At 40.4% G+C, this 18,663-nt stretch overlaps 1 protein-coding gene across 1 annotated transcript in view; it reads right to left on the minus strand.

Moving 5' to 3' along the window:
• Nucleotides 1-1,811: 1,811 nt before the first annotated feature.
• The window catches only part of LOC140716496 (heterogeneous nuclear ribonucleoprotein L-like), a 42,039-nt gene continuing 25,187 nt past the window's right edge, over nt 1,812-18,663 (minus strand). Inside the window, exons 7-14 of the mRNA XM_073029280.1 lie at nt 18,549-18,608; nt 16,140-16,459; nt 14,937-15,061; nt 14,411-14,612; nt 12,844-12,901; nt 11,396-11,416; nt 3,712-3,807; nt 1,812-2,186 (exon numbers count right to left, since the gene is read on the minus strand). Of these exons, the coding sequence (XP_072885381.1) occupies nt 2,140-2,186; nt 3,712-3,807; nt 11,396-11,416; nt 12,844-12,901; nt 14,411-14,612; nt 14,937-15,061; nt 16,140-16,459; nt 18,549-18,608 (929 nt within the window). The 3' untranslated portion in view covers nt 1,812-2,139. The remainder of the gene's footprint in view (nt 2,187-3,711; nt 3,808-11,395; nt 11,417-12,843; nt 12,902-14,410; nt 14,613-14,936; nt 15,062-16,139; nt 16,460-18,548; nt 18,609-18,663) is intronic.

Genomic DNA, 18,663 nt, shown 5'->3' on the forward strand with positions numbered 1-18,663 from the left:
AAGAAAGCATGGAAGGGGCGAACAGCATCTTAGTTTGGGCCAAGATAAATGGGTTAATCAGATACACCCATCTTATTTCAAATCCAGCTTTGGGACAGGATTATTCAAAGCACAATTCACTCCTTGATTAACTAAAACTTTCAAGTCTCCTGGCAGGTCAATACATTCATTCAGCCCTCACTGTGATTTTGGATTAATTGAAATAGAGACAATTGTGACTATGGCTTAGTATGTTGAACTCTCCCACTCCGATGTCACTATTGTTTCTGATGCCCCTCTTGAAATGTTTAACAAGCTCCATAATGGTATCTCTTTCCCTTCAATACGACTGTGGCAACAGCAATGATTTTTGTTTTCTCAGCAGAGGCAGTGTAACAAAGGCAAGTCCTTTCACCCAAGGAAAAGATGCATTCCTCTACATCTGCCAACAGCTGCACATTCATTCAATCCCGTGGCCGCCTACCTGCACAAATCCCCGATTCCGTCCAGAGTAAACTGAGCAACTGAATCTCCACAGCTCACTCGAGTGGAATATTCAAAAGGTGCCCTACAATGCCATATCTCCCTCATTAAGCCCTCTATATAAATTTTGTACATCACGATGGAAAATCTTCCTCAGGAACAAATGCTGGCAAGTCTGCACGTCTTTTTGCAGCACATTGATTTGTTGTTGCCCCTTCAGATTTACTTTCAATTTAGCTCAATTTACTATTTTTATTGCCTTCATTTTACAATCAAATTTATTATCATCTGCCATGATTTTTTTTGTAGCAGCTGTGCAGTGCAATACATAACCTAAAGTAAAATGCTGTATATGAAAATTTAAATTTGTGCAAACAGAGCAAAAATAGTGAGTTAGTGTTCATTTTTAAAAAAACAATACAGCGCAGTACAGGCCCTTCGGCCCTCAATATTGTGCCGACCCTTAAACCCTGCCTCCCATATAACCCTCCACCTTAGATTCCTCCATATACCTGTCACGGTCCAGTTCAATGTTTGCAGAATATATATATTGAGATACAGGGTGGAATAGACCCTTCTGACTTTTCAAGTAGCCCCCAATTTAATCCTAGCCTAATCACAGGAGAATTTACAAGTACGAATTAATCGACCAACTGGTTCAACTTTAAAACGTGGGAGGAAACCAGAACACCCAGGAGGAAATCCACAGAGTCAAAGTGAGAACATACAAACTCCTTACAGGCAGTAGTGGGAATTGAACTTGCGTCACCTGTGCTGTAAAGCATTGTGCAAACAACCACACTACTGTTTTGATGGCAATGGGGAAGCTGTTGTTCCTAAAGCATTGAGTGTGTGCCTTCGGACTCCTGTACCACCTTCTTGATGGCAATAATGAGAAGAGGGCATGTTTTGGGTGCTGGAGGTCCTTAAACCACAACTACCTTTTTTGAGACATCGCCTTTTGAAGATGTACTGGATGGAGCTGGCCGAGTTTACAACTTTCTACAGCTTTTTCCGATCCTGTGCCCTTTCATAACAGATGATAATGGAACCACTTAGAATGCTCTTCACAGTACATCTATAGAAATTTGCAGATGTCTTTGGTGACTACCAAATCTCCTCAAACTCCTAAAGAAGCTGCTGACACACCCTTTAATTGTCTCATTAGGTTTAGCACTGAATAGATCTTGATAGATGTTGACACCCAGGAACTCTTAATATAACCTTGTTGATCCCAATGATGATCCTTTATACAAACAAAAGCCACTCACACCCTCTGAACACAATGTTGGCATTTTCAGAAAATACTAAAAGGTTTCTCTAAAGAAAAGACTACAAGTAGTCACGACAACTAAACAAATTGTTTTATTAATACTTTGTAGCTGTAACATAAATAGTGTACGGTATTATGCAGTCAAGGAATTTTCCAATAATTAAACAAGTTTAAACAGTTGCTCGTACATACTAACCGCTAACATGGTCACGTTCCACATTTCACTAACCATTCATTCACCGGAAAACTTTTTTAAAAAAACTGCCCTTAACTGGAGAACATACAATTCCATTTCATGGGTCACATGTTACAGCATTTAAGTGATTAAAAAAAGTTGAAACGAAACCAGATACATCTAAAGCAATGATCAGCCTCGTGGCGTCTGCTTCCTGATCAGGATCTTGTTAGGCAGTAGAGAAACACAGCTTCAGTGTATACAGATCAGGCCCATCTGTTGAGGTTTTCAAAACATTGGAGTTGGTGGGGGGGGGGGGAAGAAAAAGAGAGACTACTCAGTGGATAATCCAGTATCAAACCTGACTAATATACTGACAGGTGCTGCACAGTGCATTAAAAGTGCAGATTGGCTGCTTTTTGGCCACATGTTTATTTTATCAACGATGTCTTGCTCAGCTGACTCAATTGCAGTCGGAGGACCACAGAACAGAATCAGGCCCTTCAGCCCATCTAGTCTGTACCAAACTATTATTCTGCCTAGTTCCCATCAATCTGCTCCTGGACCATTGCCCTCCAAACCCCTCACATCCATGCAGATATCCCAACTTCTCTTCAGATATCCCAACTTCTCTTAAATGTTGAAATTGACCCCGCACTCACCGCTTCTGTTGGCAGCTCGATCCACACTCTCACCACTCTGAGTGAAGCAGCTCCCCCTCTGGTTCCCCTTAAACATTTCACCTTTCACCCTTAAGCCCCATGACCTCTAGCCAACCCTAGTGAAAAAGCCTGTTTGTATCTATACCTCTATCAATCCTCCTCTCATTCTCCTACACTCCAGGTAATATAAAGTCCTAACCTATTCAACCTTTCCCTACAAGGTAGGTCTTTAGCTGAGCACTGGCACCAAGCAACCAACATCTGGAACTCTCCCTCTCCATTCCCAGTGAAGATAACACAGCATCTGAACAAACCGCTTGTTGAGATGAGTAACTGAACATCATCAAGCAATGTCCACCCATCTCTCTGCACAATTGCATGATTGTTCCCCAGTACGGGTTCTTCACTGACCAAAGAATCTCAGTTTAACACCCCCATGAAAATTCCATAAACTTAAAGGAATATTACTAATGGCATGACAAACCTCAAAATATCTCCACTTATGTCACCGAAGGCAAACTAGAACCTGAGGGACCCAACGGGCGTGCCAATGTCCTAGAAGCAAAATCCTACTTGTCTACGGATATCAAAGACAGGCTGGAGGCTTTGGTAATTTTGTTCTCTGGTCAAGATTTACAGACTGATTACAAATTTCAGTTCTTTAGTCTAGTGTTGCTGCTTGTAAGAAACTTCCCTTCCACTTCATCTCTGTACTCCACCCCCCCACTATCACTCCATTCAGTAACAGACCCCAAATTCCCCAGTAACGACCATATCTTTAGTTTGTCTTGCCGAAAACTGAAAGCCCTCAATTACCATCGACTTTAAGCCCCATCCCCTCAACTTGCACTCTCAGCCACATTTCAGCTCATTTTCCAGAGAAAGACATCACTGTTCAATACTCTGATACTCAGGTTCTGTCTGGTATTGTATCAGTAAATAGCCTCATCTTAAGCTAAAGTACCCCTTCCCCTTCAGACATCCTTCCGTACTGGAAGATGTACTTTAAAAAGCAAATAAAAGTACATTTCTAGATTCTATACCAAATGTGTTAATATCAAAATAACTCAAAAGTCAAGAATGCTTCACACAGTTTAGCTCAAAGAATCAATGTCAGAGCTCAGGATGGAAGAATATACCTGGATTTTTTAGCCTGTAGTGATTAAGCATAACCAGTGCCTCAAAAGCGTCGGTCTTCGATTCGTACTCCAGGAGCCCGGAAGAACTTTTCTCACCTACAAAAGTGAGAATTTTGGGGAAAGTGAACAGGAGTAAATTCCTTTGATACAAACTCCCAATATCAACATCTAGTGAGGATTGAAGGGAGAGTAGAACTACATGAAAAGGATACTCTTAAAAGGAAAGCTGTTAATAAAATACATTTACACACAAAGCAGAATTATAGTCCCCTACCCGAAACACTGCATTTGGGGTCCAATTGTGTTGAAGTATTGCAAAGAATTAACCTTAATTGATATAGCTTCCAAGATTGAGTTAAACCATGTAGGGAATGCAATGTACAAATCTCAACAGGAATAAACAAAAGTGGAAATTGTGCTAAATGTATGGAATCCATAGTTTCCAACAATGCTAGCCTTTGTGGCATTAACTCCCACATGAATCCACCTAACACTTATCCCCAACTTCTTAATCTCATTTTCTAGCACAATGATGAAGGATGCTTCGCCAACTGTGCTTTTGATTTACACTTCTCCCTCATTCCAACATCCCTTCTTCAGCCCCATGACCTTTGCCAATGTCTACTGCAAACCACAATTCCCATGGGTACAAATGTTTCCTGTAAGAATTCGATTCCATTCTTCGAGAGCAGCAAATTAAGATAACACCTTTCATACCACTGCTTCCAAAATACTTCTCTTAGCTAAGCCTTCCCCCCTAATGTGCTTAAGACCTCTTCTCTGTCAGACTGCCTGCATGCAGAGAATTATTTCCAACCATCTCCAGGTTAGTGCTTGCAAACACACTATCCAACAAGTTCTGACACTTTGTAAAAACATTTCACTCAACTTCGTTCAATGCCCCTGAAGCATTTTCCAGGTTACGAGCTAGGTGAAAATGCTCCAAGCTAACCCTATCTTAATAGGACTCAACTCCTTGCTACCAATCAATACAAAATGAGTTTTTGAACTAACCATTTAGCTTCAGGAACAATTAAATTGAAATTAGAAACATATAGCCTGGCTTGTCCAAGCTGACCATGATAGGAAAAGTGTTAGCTTAATTTCAGGGATGAAGAATGGAATAGAATTCTTATAGAAAAGGCTAGTACCTGTGGAAATTGTGGATTGTAGTAGATATTAATTCCAATTGCCTGCATTAGGCCTGTATCCCTCTATGGCTTTTCTGGAAAAACCTGTCCTAATGCCTTTTAAATGCAATTATATCTGTACCTACCTGGCCCTCCAGTAACCACCAAACACCTTGAGGGGGAACAAAACTATTTCTCAGATCCAATGGGTCCCAGGTTGGTAACCCCAGCATCAGATCTCATTTAAGCCACACCCCCACCTCACCTTAAAACAGTGCCCTCTACTTCTAGACTCACTTTTCCTTTAGAAGGAAGACAACTTAGTCATCCATGCCTTTCAGCCTTCTACATTTCACTGAGAATAAAGCCAGTTTCTATAATCTCATACAATTATAGCATCCTCATTCTAGGCAACATCCCAGTTAATCCCTTCTGAACTCCTTATTGCCATAACATCCTTCCTGTAGTGTCACGATTAGAGCTGGAGGACACAATACAAGTGCAGTCCAATTAATGTTCTGTACAGCTGGAGTTATTTGGCAGAAACAACCCACTATTTATATTCAGCTGGATTAAATTCAGGAAACTTCAGGATTTCTTTGAATAAGTTATCAACAGCTGTGTACTCCCAAGATTCCACAGATCGTAAATCTAAACACGTTAATTGGTCATTGTAAACTGTCCTGTGACTTAGGTTAGGGTTAACTCGGGGGTTGCAGGGGCTTGATGGGGCAGAAGGATACTGTCTATCAGCACTTTTAACGGATGCACAATTTCTACTCAGCTGACACTGGGCAGTAACCCTGCACAGACACCAACAAAAAGGCAATACAAACATATGTATGCAAAACACCTGGTGAAAGTCACAAGCGAACAGCTTGAACAAAAAAATTACTATTAGCATTGTACCAGGAAACTACGGAGTGTTTTCCTTCTGCTGAAGAACACATGGATTTGTTATATCAGCCCTACGAGAGCCTCCCATGACCCATCTAGGGGAAAAAATACAATGTAGACTTGAATACACTCACACCCAATCCCATAATCTGATTTAACCTAATAAATGGCTGTCTCACTGTAATAAAGGGCTAGTGATCAGTCCAAATGATGTAATAAGATCAGAACATTTATAGAGCATTACTAAAACCTATTGGTAAAACAGCTCTTCATCCCAAAACAAGATCATTATTGAAATTATTTCCAACAAAAGGAGCAACTTTATATTGATCACAAGCACAAGACAGTTTGCAGATGTTGGAAATACAAAGCAACACACACAAAGTACTTGAGGAACGTAGGTCAAACAGCATCCATAGAAAACAGTTGACCTGAAAAGTGAACTAGAAGGGTCTCTGCCTAAAATGTAGACCGTTCACTCTTTTCCATCGATGCTGCCTGACCGGCTGAGTTCCTCCAGCATTTTGTGTTGTAACTTTATATTGATCCCAGTCCTGACGAAGGCCTTTGGCACGAAATGTTGACTCTTCATAGATGCTGCCCGACCTGTTCCTCCAGCATTTGTGTGTTACTCTAGTTACAGAAGCTTTACTAGCCAAGATCTAAACTTTGTAGTCTCTTCCAGGTATCATTGTCATTAACCAGCATCTTTTAACTACACTTCCATTAATCTGAAGGCATTTCAACTGATGATACATGCATACTCTGCTCTATCAGACTTGTCAATGCATATGACATGAAATTGGTTTCTGGGTAACAGTGCAAAGATAAAACCCTACAAATCATATAAATAGCCAAGGAACAACAAGGAAGCGTTCATGGACCATTCAGATATCTGATGGTGGAAGGGAAGAAGCTGTTCTTGAGTGTGAGTTTTCAGGCTTATGTACCCCCACCCCAATCATGGTAACAAGAGAACATATTCAGGACACTGAGGGACTGGGCTTGTATACACTGGAATTTTGAAGGATGAGAGGGGATCTGATTGAGACATATAAGATTATTAAGGGATCGGACACGCTGGAGGCAGGAAGCATGTTCCCGCTGATGGGTGAGTCCAGAACTAGAGGCCACAGTTTAAGAATAAGGGGTAGCCCATTTAGAACAGAGATGCGGAAAAACGTTTTCACCCAGAGAGTGGTGGATATGTGGAATGCTCTGCCCCAGAAGACAGTGGAGGCCAAGTCTCTGGATGTATTCAAGAGAGAATTAGATAGAGCTCTTATAGATAGCGGGGTCAAGGGATATGGGGAGAAGGCAGGAACGGGGTACTGATTGTGTATGATCAGCCATGATCACAGTGAATGGCGGTGCTGGCTAGAAGGGCCGAATGGCCTACTCCTGCACCTATTGTCTGTAAGGATCAACGATGCCTTCTTGAGGCACCGCCTTTTGATGTTATCCATTGTACTCATTTATTTAATTTGATTTGTTATTGTTCAGATATTTAACCAGAAGTCTTTGCTGCCCATCAGTTTGGTTCAGGTTCACTTTAAAACTGTTGTTGTTCCTCTTCGCACACTGTGTGGCAACCTTCCTATTTCTTTAGCCTTTGTCTTTTTTTTTTAAAAAGTGAGGTTGTTGCTAGCTCTACGCTCAACCCAACACAGATGCAAAGTGTACAAGGAGCCAGCCGGATTTGAACCTGGGTCCACTTCCCTCGAAGTCCAGTACAGATGTCACCTCACCGCTGGCCGGCTGCACCTTAAAACTATCCAGAGCCCCAGCTCAGGAAAACAGGAATCAGTATTTCTACCCCTGTTGACCACAAAAGATTATTGCAGCAAGGTCTACAGTCTACAATGGCTCTAACATAACCATACTTAGATTTTGTGTGAAATTCCACTGAGATAATAATGGACTTCATATCTAATAAAAGGCTATGAAATGTTGTATTTATTTTCAGAAACACTGTCCCGGATAATGAAATGACATGGAGTGCAGACTCCCTGTAGCTTTTCATATCAACATTCCTTTTCAACGGAGCTTGGCAGTTTCACAGCCAAGTGAAGGCACAGGGGCCAAGAAAATTAGTATTTAATTCTCAGTTGGGCAGAAAAATTGGAGAAAGATCGATCCTTGGAATCAAAGCTAGGCTAAAACACTAGATGGCTTTACTGCAAGTACCATAGATATTATAAACCTACCAAGGGACACACTGCATTAGTGTGCATGGGCTGAAGTGCAGATGGAATTCAGAACCCACTCTGAAGGTATGGGATTCTATCCCCATTTCTGTACTTGCATTGCACATTATCACACCCGTAACAGTGAACTAATGCTAAACAAACTACTTTTATCAGGAGGGGCAGGAGTCAAAGCTATCATTATCTTTCTAGAAAGCTTAGAAAGATGAGGAAGGCCAGAATCACATCAAATTTAATAGCAATATATGGTCACCAGTCTGGGAAAATCAAGGTGAAATTCTCTTCTGAGAAAAAGCAGTGCTGGAAAAGCACTGATTTGTGGGACCCACTCATTCTTCAACCTTTGTATTCCTGAGCTTAGCAAACCACATAAGCAGCCATTAAAAAACTCAATAACATGACTGGTAAAATAAAAGAACCAAAGCTACAGTTTGATATTACATTTACTCTATCCCATGACAGCATATTGCCTGATCCCAATATGTCTCAGAGTAACCAGCATTCACACTAAGGTGTGTCAAGCTTTCTTTTTACCTCTTATGAATTTAACCCTTTGCTCACCTCAAGGTTGGGTATGGATGCACTACCTGTTGCTACAAGTAACAGATGAGAAAATGCACTTGCAGACCTTGTAATAAATTCTAAGATGTAAAATGCCTATTATACTTTAAAAGCTTTAAATACAAAGACTTGTATTTAAAATACTTTTACATAACTCAACTAAGATGGGAGGTATAATCAGCACGGTTTCTGGAGTTCATGTAACGATGTGTTTCTAGTTTCTCTTTTTTAAATTTGTTATTTTGTGCAATTTTGATTGGGGCGGATTGGTTCTGCAGCCTGCAGTTAACAAATGACAGCATTACGTTGAATCCTAAACTGTTTCAATGACTTTGTGGGCTGGTGTTTTATATTGTGTCTTTTTTGCTCGTCTTTTTTTAAACCATTTGTGCAGTTTGCTCTTTTTGTCGCATGTTGGATGTTTTTCTTTGAATGCGTTCCATGGTGTGTCTGTTTCATGCCTGTGTGTGGGAATACAATTCTCAGGGTTGTACACTGTATACATAGATAATAAAAGTACTTTGAAATTTGAGATTAATACAGGTGTCCCCCATTTTTCAAACGTTCACTTTATGACAACTCGCTGTTACAAAAGACCTACATTAGTACTTGTTTTCGCTAACCAAAGAGGATTTTCGCTTTTACGAAAAAAAGACACCCGCTTTATACGCATGTTTACCCCGAGAAAGACTACAATGACCATGAAACATTGTGCGGGTAGTTGTTTGCGTAGGCGTGTACGGGATTTTTTCCCCTCCAAATCAACTTTGGCTCGCTGTCTTCCCGATTTTGATAAGTGAAACTCCACCGTACATACAATATTTCTACTTTATACAGGGTGTATATTTATCATATCATTCCTGCTTTTACTATATGTTAGTGTTACTTTAGGTTTTATGTGTTATTTGGTTTGAGTTGGCAGGTTATTTTTTGGGTCTGGGAACGCTCAAAAATTTTCCCATATAAATTAATACTAATTGCTTCTTCGCTTTACGACATTTCGGTTTACAAGCGGTTTCATAGGAACACTCTACCTTCGGGGGGAAACCTGTAAAGCATTTTTGTAGGATTAAGGTGACGCCTACTTTAATCCCATATTACAGTATATGCTGTGCACTAATAACAATACAAATGCTGGGAAAGACACCATCATGACAGGATATTCCCCAGGACCTTGAGGGAAGTTTGTGCAGAGATAGCAGGAGCTCTGACGGAGATCTTTCAGATGTCATTAGAAACAGGGATTGTGCCGGAGGATTGGCGTATTGCTCATGTGGTTCCATTGTTTAAAAAGGGTTCTAGAAGTAAGCCTAGCAATTATAGACCTGTCAGTTTGACATCAGTGGTGGGTAAATTAATGGAAAGTATTCTTAGAGATAGTATTTATAATTATCTGGATAGACAGGATCTGATTAGGAGTAGCCAGCATGGATTTGTGCGTGGAAGGTCATGTTTGACAAACCTTATTGAATTTTTTGAAGAAGTTATGAGGAATGTTGACGAGGGTAAGGCAGTGGATGTAGTCTATATGGACTTCAGCAAGGCCTTTGACAAAGTTCCACATGGAAGGTTAGTTAAGAAGGTTCAGTCGTTAGGTATTAATGCTGGAGTAATAAAATGGATTCAACAGTGGCTAGATGGGAGATGCCAGAGAGTAGTGGTGGATAATTGTTTATCGGGATGGAGGCCGGTGACTAGCCGGGTGCCTCAGGGATCTGTTTTGGGCCCAATGTTGTTTGTAATATACATAAATGATCTGGATGATGGGGTGGTAAATTGGATTAGTAAGTATGCCGATGATACTAAGGTAGGAGGTGTTGTGGATAATGAGGTGGGCTTTCAAAGCTTGCAGGGAGATTTATGCCGGTTAGAAGAATGGGCTGAACGTTGGCAGATGGAGTTTAATGCTGAGAAGTGTGAGGTTCTACATTTTGGCAGGAATAATCCAAACAGAACATACAGGGTAAATGGTAGGGCATTGAGGAATGCAGTGGAACAGAACAGAGAGATCTAGGAATAACAGTGCATAGTTCCCTGAAGGTGGAGTCTCATGTGGATAGGGTGGTGAAGAAGGCTTTTGGAACGCTGGCCTGTATAAATCAGAGCATTGAGTACAGAAGTTGGGATGTAATGTTAAAATTGTACAAGGCATTGGTAAGGCCAAATTTGGAATATTGTGTACAGTTCTGGTCACCGAATTATAGGAAAGATATCAATAAATTAGAGAGAGTGCAGAGACGATTTACTAGGATGTTACCTGGGTTTCAGCACTTAAGTTACAGAGAAAGGTTGAACAAGTTAGGTCTCTATTCATTGGAGCGTAGAAGGTTGAGGGGGGATTTGATCGAGGTATTTAAAATTTTGAGAGGGATAGATAGAGTTAACGTGAATAGGCTGTTTCCATTGAGAGTAGGGGAGATTCAAACGAGAGGACATGATTTGAGAGTTGGGGGCAAAAGTTTAAGGGAAACACGAGGGGGTATTTCTTTACTCAGAGAGTGATAGCTTTGTGGAATGAGCTTCCTGTAGAAGTAGTAGAGGCCAGTTCAGTTGTGTCATTTAAGGTAAAACTGGATAGGTATATGGACAGGAAAGGAGTGGAGGGTTATGGGCTGAGTGCGGGTAGGTGGGACTAGGTGAGATTAAGAGTTCGGCACGGACTAGGAGGGCCGAGATGGCCTGTTTCTGTGCTCTGATTGTTATATGGTTATATGTCAGGAAATCGAATCTTAAAAATAGTTTTCTACAAAGCTCAGCCACCTGAATTGAATGGGTGTGATCGATTGTTAGTTTCAGACTATCACAAGGTACTTTTAACAAGGATACAGGTACTTCCTCATAGTTCAAATTTCACTGAAAGAAAAAATAGAATACAGATTTATGTCCTACCTTGATTTCCTTTAGATCCAGCTGGTCCGGTTTGGATAATGGAAGAAAGAAACAAATTTATATTTAACAAACCCTTCTTCCTCCTAGAGAATTTATATACAACCTGCAGCATAATCTGTTGCCCAAAAATGAATCACACAAGGCTTTAGTAGCACTCAAGAACAAGGAATGATCCCCATTATGACAACTCTCTACACTCTAGGAATAACTCATTCACTGGAATTGCACAAGAGCAATTCATATTGTCAGGTATATTCTTTAAAGATCTCAGCTCCAACATGAATACCGTAGATTCTGGATTATAAGCCGCTACTTTTTTCCCACGCTTTGAACACTGCGGCCTTTACTATGGTGCGGCTAATGCATGGTTTTTTTTCATGCCGCCAAAAACATTTTGCCTCGTAACAGTAGACCAATAAAATTGATGAGTAGTTCACAGAGGTCCAATGAAATTGTACGACAAATCAAGCGCACTTTCACAATTAAATTATTGTAAATCAGTCATTTGTACTCACCCTCATCAACATGGAAAACACTCGAAGAAAAGCATTGTGCTGCCTTTATGGCAGTTATTTAGTTTATAATATTTTCGCTTAGTAATTCATTTGTTAGTATTTTCTAGTTAAAGTTAGAAGTGTTTTAAGTATATTTGTTTTCTGTACTACATCCCGGAATGCTATGACGTCACATCCGGTTTCGTCGCGTCTTGTGGGAAAATACCGGTTTGCGATAAACGGAAAGGAGGGAGCGAGCGCATTAGACCCGAGCGAAAACGCTGCACGCATATGATGCAGCTTTTAAGTTAAAGGCAATCAATAACTTTTCCTGGTAGGCTGCAGTATATATTTTTTTACCAGTCGTTAGGAGATATTGGAATGTTGTTCGTGCACTGTTCAGTAAAAAAGTATACGCAACGTAATTTGTGTGTTACCGATACGTATGTATATTTAAAAGTAACCATGTTACAGGCACAGTTCGAAAAAAAGCATTTGCAATATGTATTTGTTTATGTCACCATACGGATTTAATTAAAAGTTAAAAAATCCTCACGTGTAATATCTTTCTGTGTAAATATCTCATATTACAACGTGGGACACCTGCGGCTTAAAATCCGGTGCGGCTTGTACAAGTACAAAATTGATTTTCTTTCTAAATTTAGAGCCTGCGGCTTTTAATCAGGTGCGCTCTGTAGTCCGGAATCTACGGTAATTTGAAAACTTCCCAAATCTCAAATATAGATAAATGCCTCCATTTTTGTAGTCAGTGCGTGGCAATAAGTTTAACTGCCTCATACACAGACGGAGCTCCAGAAGAACTCAACCACCCTCCTCAAAGGACTAGATTTGTGACAGCACTACTTTCACTGAGCGTTTTAAGACTAACACTATATTCCGAGAACATCACACACACAAACAGAACAACATTACTTGAAGGTACAAGTCACTTACTTTTCCCACTGAAAAATATGACACTTTTAGGTCTCTTCACATCAACTTTGTCCGATATCTGGAAAACAACGCAAAATTACAAGCCCGCTCTCTGCAAATACAAGCATTAGATGCAAAATAGCCAATCCAGGAAATCAAACATTTAAAGGCAAAGATAAAGCAACATTTTAAGTCTTTCAACCCATGCACTAGAGGCATATTCATTCCCTCCATCACTAACCCAGTATTTGTTGTGTATGTATATTGTGTTGTGTATATTCACCCAGGCTACTAAGAAAGCCCCTTCTAAACCAGTGATCTCTACCTCAGGAGGACAAAAGCTTCTGGCACATAAGTACTAAGCCAAGCACCCTCCTGACTTGGAAATTCATTGTCATTCCTTCCTGAATGAGTCTATATCCTGGAATTCCTAAGAGAACACCACTGTAAGAGTACCTCCACTAGAACTACACCAGTTTGTCACCGATTTTCAAGGGTGGACAAAACAGTTTGGCTTTTCCTGGCAAGCCCAGAAAGTGATTAAATTACTTAAAAAAACCAAATTATATTTAACGTTAATATCACTGCACAATTAACACACATTTTCTTCCAGGTTGAAATAAAGCAGAAGCGATGAAACCAAAAATTTCCAAAATTAGTTTGTTAGGGCATATTCTGGAGATGTGGAATATAGCAAATATTAATTTCAACAGGAACCAGTCTTCAGATCTGAATATGGATTGTAGATTGAATTTAAAAGCAGCTTGGAACAATAGTCTTCCTGAAGCTGCATTGTAAATTGCAGAGCAGGAAACAGCCAACTGACCTGAAATGTCTCCACATACGTGAATGCAATTAACATGCCATTGTATGAGTATGACTCAGACCACAATCGTCAGCACTAATTTTAAGTGTGTTGGTGTGAAGACCCAGGTATTTGAAAAATTACATGCAACTCAAAAGCAGCATTATCAGGATCTTGTAACTATAGAAATTGTCCTGTCAGCTTGTTCTTTAATGTGCTGTAATGTTGAGTTGGGGAGTCTCTCTCTCTCTCGAGTGACTCCTAAGGCTTGTGTTTGCCCTGAATAGACTTTTATATCTACCAGCTGCACCCCGATGACTTTGTTCACAGTCGCGACACTAAGTCAAAAGCAATGGATGAAACAAAAAAAATCCAAAATTAGCTTAAAATATAGGTTTCGGTAAATACACTCCTAAATGGATACCTGCAGGAAAATATCTGGGATTCTCTCCTCTGGAGGGCTATAATTATTCAAAAAGAAATCAAATTTTTGGGCATTGGGGAAATCAGGTTTGGAAAGTGGACTGATATAACATCCTAAAACAGGGGTACCTGACCCTATTTTTATGCTATGGACCTCAGGTTGGGAAACCCTGCCTAAAGGGACAGAACAGGTTTGATGATTCACACGGCTGACATCTGTACCTATCAGGAAGTCTTCTGATATACCAGAATAACAGAGCCCCAAGGCTCCTTGGGTGTTCCTATTTTGAGCACAACACTATTTCAGAATAATGAGGCTCACAAATGGAAAGCTGTTTCAGAGAAATACTACATACAAACCTGATAGAATACTTCTTCAACAGTGCCTGGAGGAGCACTGAAGAAATGCAGCATGTTGTTAGGCTTCTGGATTCGATTTTTGGCAGCTTGCTTCACATTGGTGAATCGGTTATTACGATTAGTCGAATAGTCCTTGAAACTACAAGAGCCGTCTTCCAACTCAAATGACTGGCCAGGGACAATTACCTTTTGTTTTGATACACTGTGGGGGAAAGGAGGGGAAAAACCCTTAGTGGAAATAAAGGCAGAAGTTTAGCTACTGATTAGCGATCTGAACTGAATCCTGTGACTGTTTCAAATCCCACTAAGATTTAAGTACATAGCCAGTATCAGAAAGTGACCACAAAATTAGTTGTTCACCAACATCCTTACCAGACTGGCTAAAGATCCTGAGGAGGTAAAACTCAACTAACCTAGAAGTGAATTGCTAGGTCACTTCGCTCTGGGGCATTTGGCCTTGCCATCGACCTCCATTCTACAAATGACATACTTGGAAAATGTATTGGATCCAGCACAGCTGCCTTACCATACATTTATGTGCTGGTCAAACAGGAAGTTTTCAGTGTTTAGACACGTGAGGGCTCGGTCCACTGCAAATCCATCCCCCATTTCCACCATGGCAGCTCCAGGTTTGCTTTTTAGGAATTTAACCTGTAAATAGATTTGTAGTTGTTAAGTATTAAGTTGAAACATGAGTTTAAAAAAAATTCTGGGAAAAATAAACTTTTGGAGGGGAGACAGAAGAAATAGCAATTAGTCCACTATTCAAGATAAAACAGCTGAGAATTGAGACGGCAGAGACTGGAATGTGAAGCCAAAACAAACTGTTGGAAAAGTTCGGCAAACAAGCAACACGGGTAGCAGCAAAAGAACAGCAGACGTTTTGGGTCAAAATTCGGCTCGAGCCCAGCAGTTTATTTCTATTTGTCTACCACATTTTTGTAACAATATCTCCCAAATATGCTTCTTCACAAGCTCAAGATCACACTTAGAATCAATAGTTCAGTCTATATGATGCCATAGTTATTGCTTATTGTCACAGAGTGCTACAGCAGTTCAAGAGTGGTTTGCTCCTTTAAAGTAAACACACACCGGTACTTGTGCACATTTTATTCCATATCTGTACTTTAATTTTTAAGACGTTATGCTCCCCCCATCCCGATTTGGTTTGCTACTTTCCAAATACGAGATCTTCTGCTTACTGTCCACAGCTGTTGCTGATTACTTATTATCGCATTGTTAAGTAATTAACCTTTGATACTGGGCCAGCTACCAATCACTTGCATATTTGTTCGTTAGAAGCATTCTGTTAAGTCGAAGGAATTTCAATCAATATTTGACTACCTTTCTTGAGAACGTACAGTCTTTTTACATCAGCTCCTTGTGTTCTGTACTGTGATGGTGAATAATAAAACCGCCTTGTAACTACTCAGGACTGAAGTTTAGCTATCTGCCTAGCTTAAAATGGGGAAACTCTCGACTGATGGCACAATAACGTTGCTTATTCAGCAAAATTATTGAATGCTGTCTTTTATCGTTGTCTATCATTCCAACACACCACAGCAATTGCTAATATGTGTAAAAAAAATTACACACATGTAAATGTACATGGTGAACAAAGCTGACCCTTGATCTAAACTAAGATAACAGTGCAAAGAGATTGTAAACAATCATTAACAATTTCAAACTTCTTAAAAATAGACTAATGCAAATTCCCATGCAAACATACCTTATGCACATTTCCATAGAGACAGAAAATGTTGAACACTTTGTCTGGGTTCATTCTCTTAGTATCCAGCCCATACACGATCAGGACTGGGCTATCAGCGAGAGGACCATAATCACCATGAGGGGCAAGTGGTGGAGGTTGCTGTACTGAGGAGCCATACTGAGAAGAGTAGCGCCGTGAAGGTGGACCCCTACGAGGGCCTGCCACTGGAGGAGGTGGTGGTGGAGGACCCATCCCCCTGCCTTCATAACGATGTGGTGGAGTATAATCGTCGTCGTCATCGTCATAAAATCCATGGTATGAAGGAGGATAGCCATGACCTGGTCAAAGAGAAAGCAAAGCGTGGTCAGAAAGATAAGCTTGCAAAAGATATGCAATTTATTCTGAAAACTAGAAACGAACTTGTACTTTATGAGCAATGTAATTGCTTTGTAGAAATCATATGATCTCCACTTACATTAGCTTGATTCAGCACTGGTCTCCCACACTAAAAAACGGGCATTCATTTAAAATAACGTGAACACTATTTTATGGCGAATCTCAGCGACTTTTGGCTAGTGGCCAATGAAGTAATGAAAACAAAACACTTCATTAATCACCCTTTCTATTAAACAATCAGCGCAAACAATAGCTTGTAACTTCCCTTTGGCCTTGGAGGCTACAATGCAACAGAACTGAGGCACAGCAATGGGCCCATTGCTGAGAGCAAGCGAGAGCAGAGGTTCAATCAACTTAAGTGCTGGGCCGAATTGGAAAGGTTGGGTACAGGCTGAAAGAAGGCAGCTGGGCTCATGGCCCTTGAGCATACTTAAGGGCCAGATTGAAAAGATCGGGGTGTTGGGGCCCGAGGCAAAGGACATGTTTGCTGCGCCGAACTAAGGGCCCGTGAATAGACTCCTTGTTTCCCTTCGGTTCAGAATGCTATGTTTGCATGATTTTATTTTTCCTCTGCACATTGTGTGTTTGATGATCTTTCTTTTAATAAAAAAAATTCTTTTGGGTTTCTTTGTTTTGTGGCTACAAATCTCAAGGTTGTGTAATGTATACATACTTTGATAATAAATGTACTTCGAAAGTCATGAATATTCACTATTTTGTAGAATATGATAGAAGTTGAAAGCCAAGCTTGAGGTGAACAATACTGCTACAAAATTTGTAGATTCTAGAAGTTGGCCAATTCAGTTCCTGACAAATCAATACTATGTTTAAAACAGAATGAAGAAAATTTAACACAAGGGGTCAGCAACTTCAATACATCTGTAATTTAGGGAAGGTACTGCCTAAGTAAAGTGTGCCTAAATACCAAGGGAGACATCTGACCAAAGTTATCCATTAAAACATTTCAGAGAACCACATGAAATCTGATCTGCCAAAATATCTGAAGTTCACTTTGTCAACCATTACCAACTTAAAAGCCAGTAAATTTGGATTTTACTTTTCCAAATCTGGATTTAAAGGGAAGAAAGCAGGAAGGTTTTGTATTTCTGTTGAAACGAGTCCTACAATTGAGTTCAATAATTTTATTTTGCCCCAGGGGTACTGCAAACAAAAGGTCTGAGAGGACAGCACAGCCCCATTCCTGGGACAGGGTTACTGCACAACCAATTCCATCCTGTGCACTTGACAAGAGCAGCTAAATTCAGTGGATTTGGATCTCATCTTTCATTTTATGGCTTAATTTAGTACAGATATTATCCCTTTCTCAGCAAGGTCAAGCTCAAAAAGGGCAAACATTTAGGACTCTAAAGCAATCTAATCTTGAATATGAAGCTCCAGAGGTACTGAGCACGTAAACATTTTAAAATTCAAAATGGAAAGGAAGTTGTTCTTATTGAGTGCAGTTTTGGGCCACTTATCTAAGAAAGGATGTGCTGGCATTGGAGAGGGTACAAAAGACATTCACGAAAATGATTCCAGGATTGAAAGGCTCTGCTCACTGGTATTAAGAATGAGGGGTGACCTCATTGAAACCTATCAAATGTTGAAAGGTCTTCTCGAGTGGACGTAGAGAGGATGTTTCCTATGGTGGTGGGAGTCTAGGACCAGAGGACACAGCCTTAGAAGAGAGGGAAGTCCTTTTAGAACAGATTTGAAGAGGAACTTCTTTAGTCAGGGATTGGTGAATCTGCAACTTGTTGCCAAAGGCACCCTGGGAGGTCAAGTCTTCACGTATATTTAAAGCAGAGGTTGATAGATTCTTCATTAGTCAGGGCATGAAGGGATACAAGGAGAAGGCAAGAATCTGGGGCTGAGGGAAATGGATCAGCCTGATGAAATGGCAGAACAGACTCCATGGGCCGAATGGCCTAATTTTGCTCCCACATCTTGTTATGGTCCCATTGAAGCATAATACATAAAACTGAACACACTGTTTAGTAGAGGGATTTTTCTCTAGCATGATCCACTCACCAAAGCTGGATGGAGCATCGCCAAGCAAGGCAGGTGGTCTTGAACGCTTGCTCGGAGGCTCTGGAATATAAAGCAGAAAACTAACGAAGCCATTACATACAATGGGAATAAAGAA

This window comes from Hemitrygon akajei, chromosome 25 (assembly GCF_048418815.1).
Source record: "Hemitrygon akajei chromosome 25, sHemAka1.3, whole genome shotgun sequence".
Classification (NCBI taxonomy): Eukaryota; Metazoa; Chordata; class Chondrichthyes; order Myliobatiformes; family Dasyatidae; genus Hemitrygon; species Hemitrygon akajei.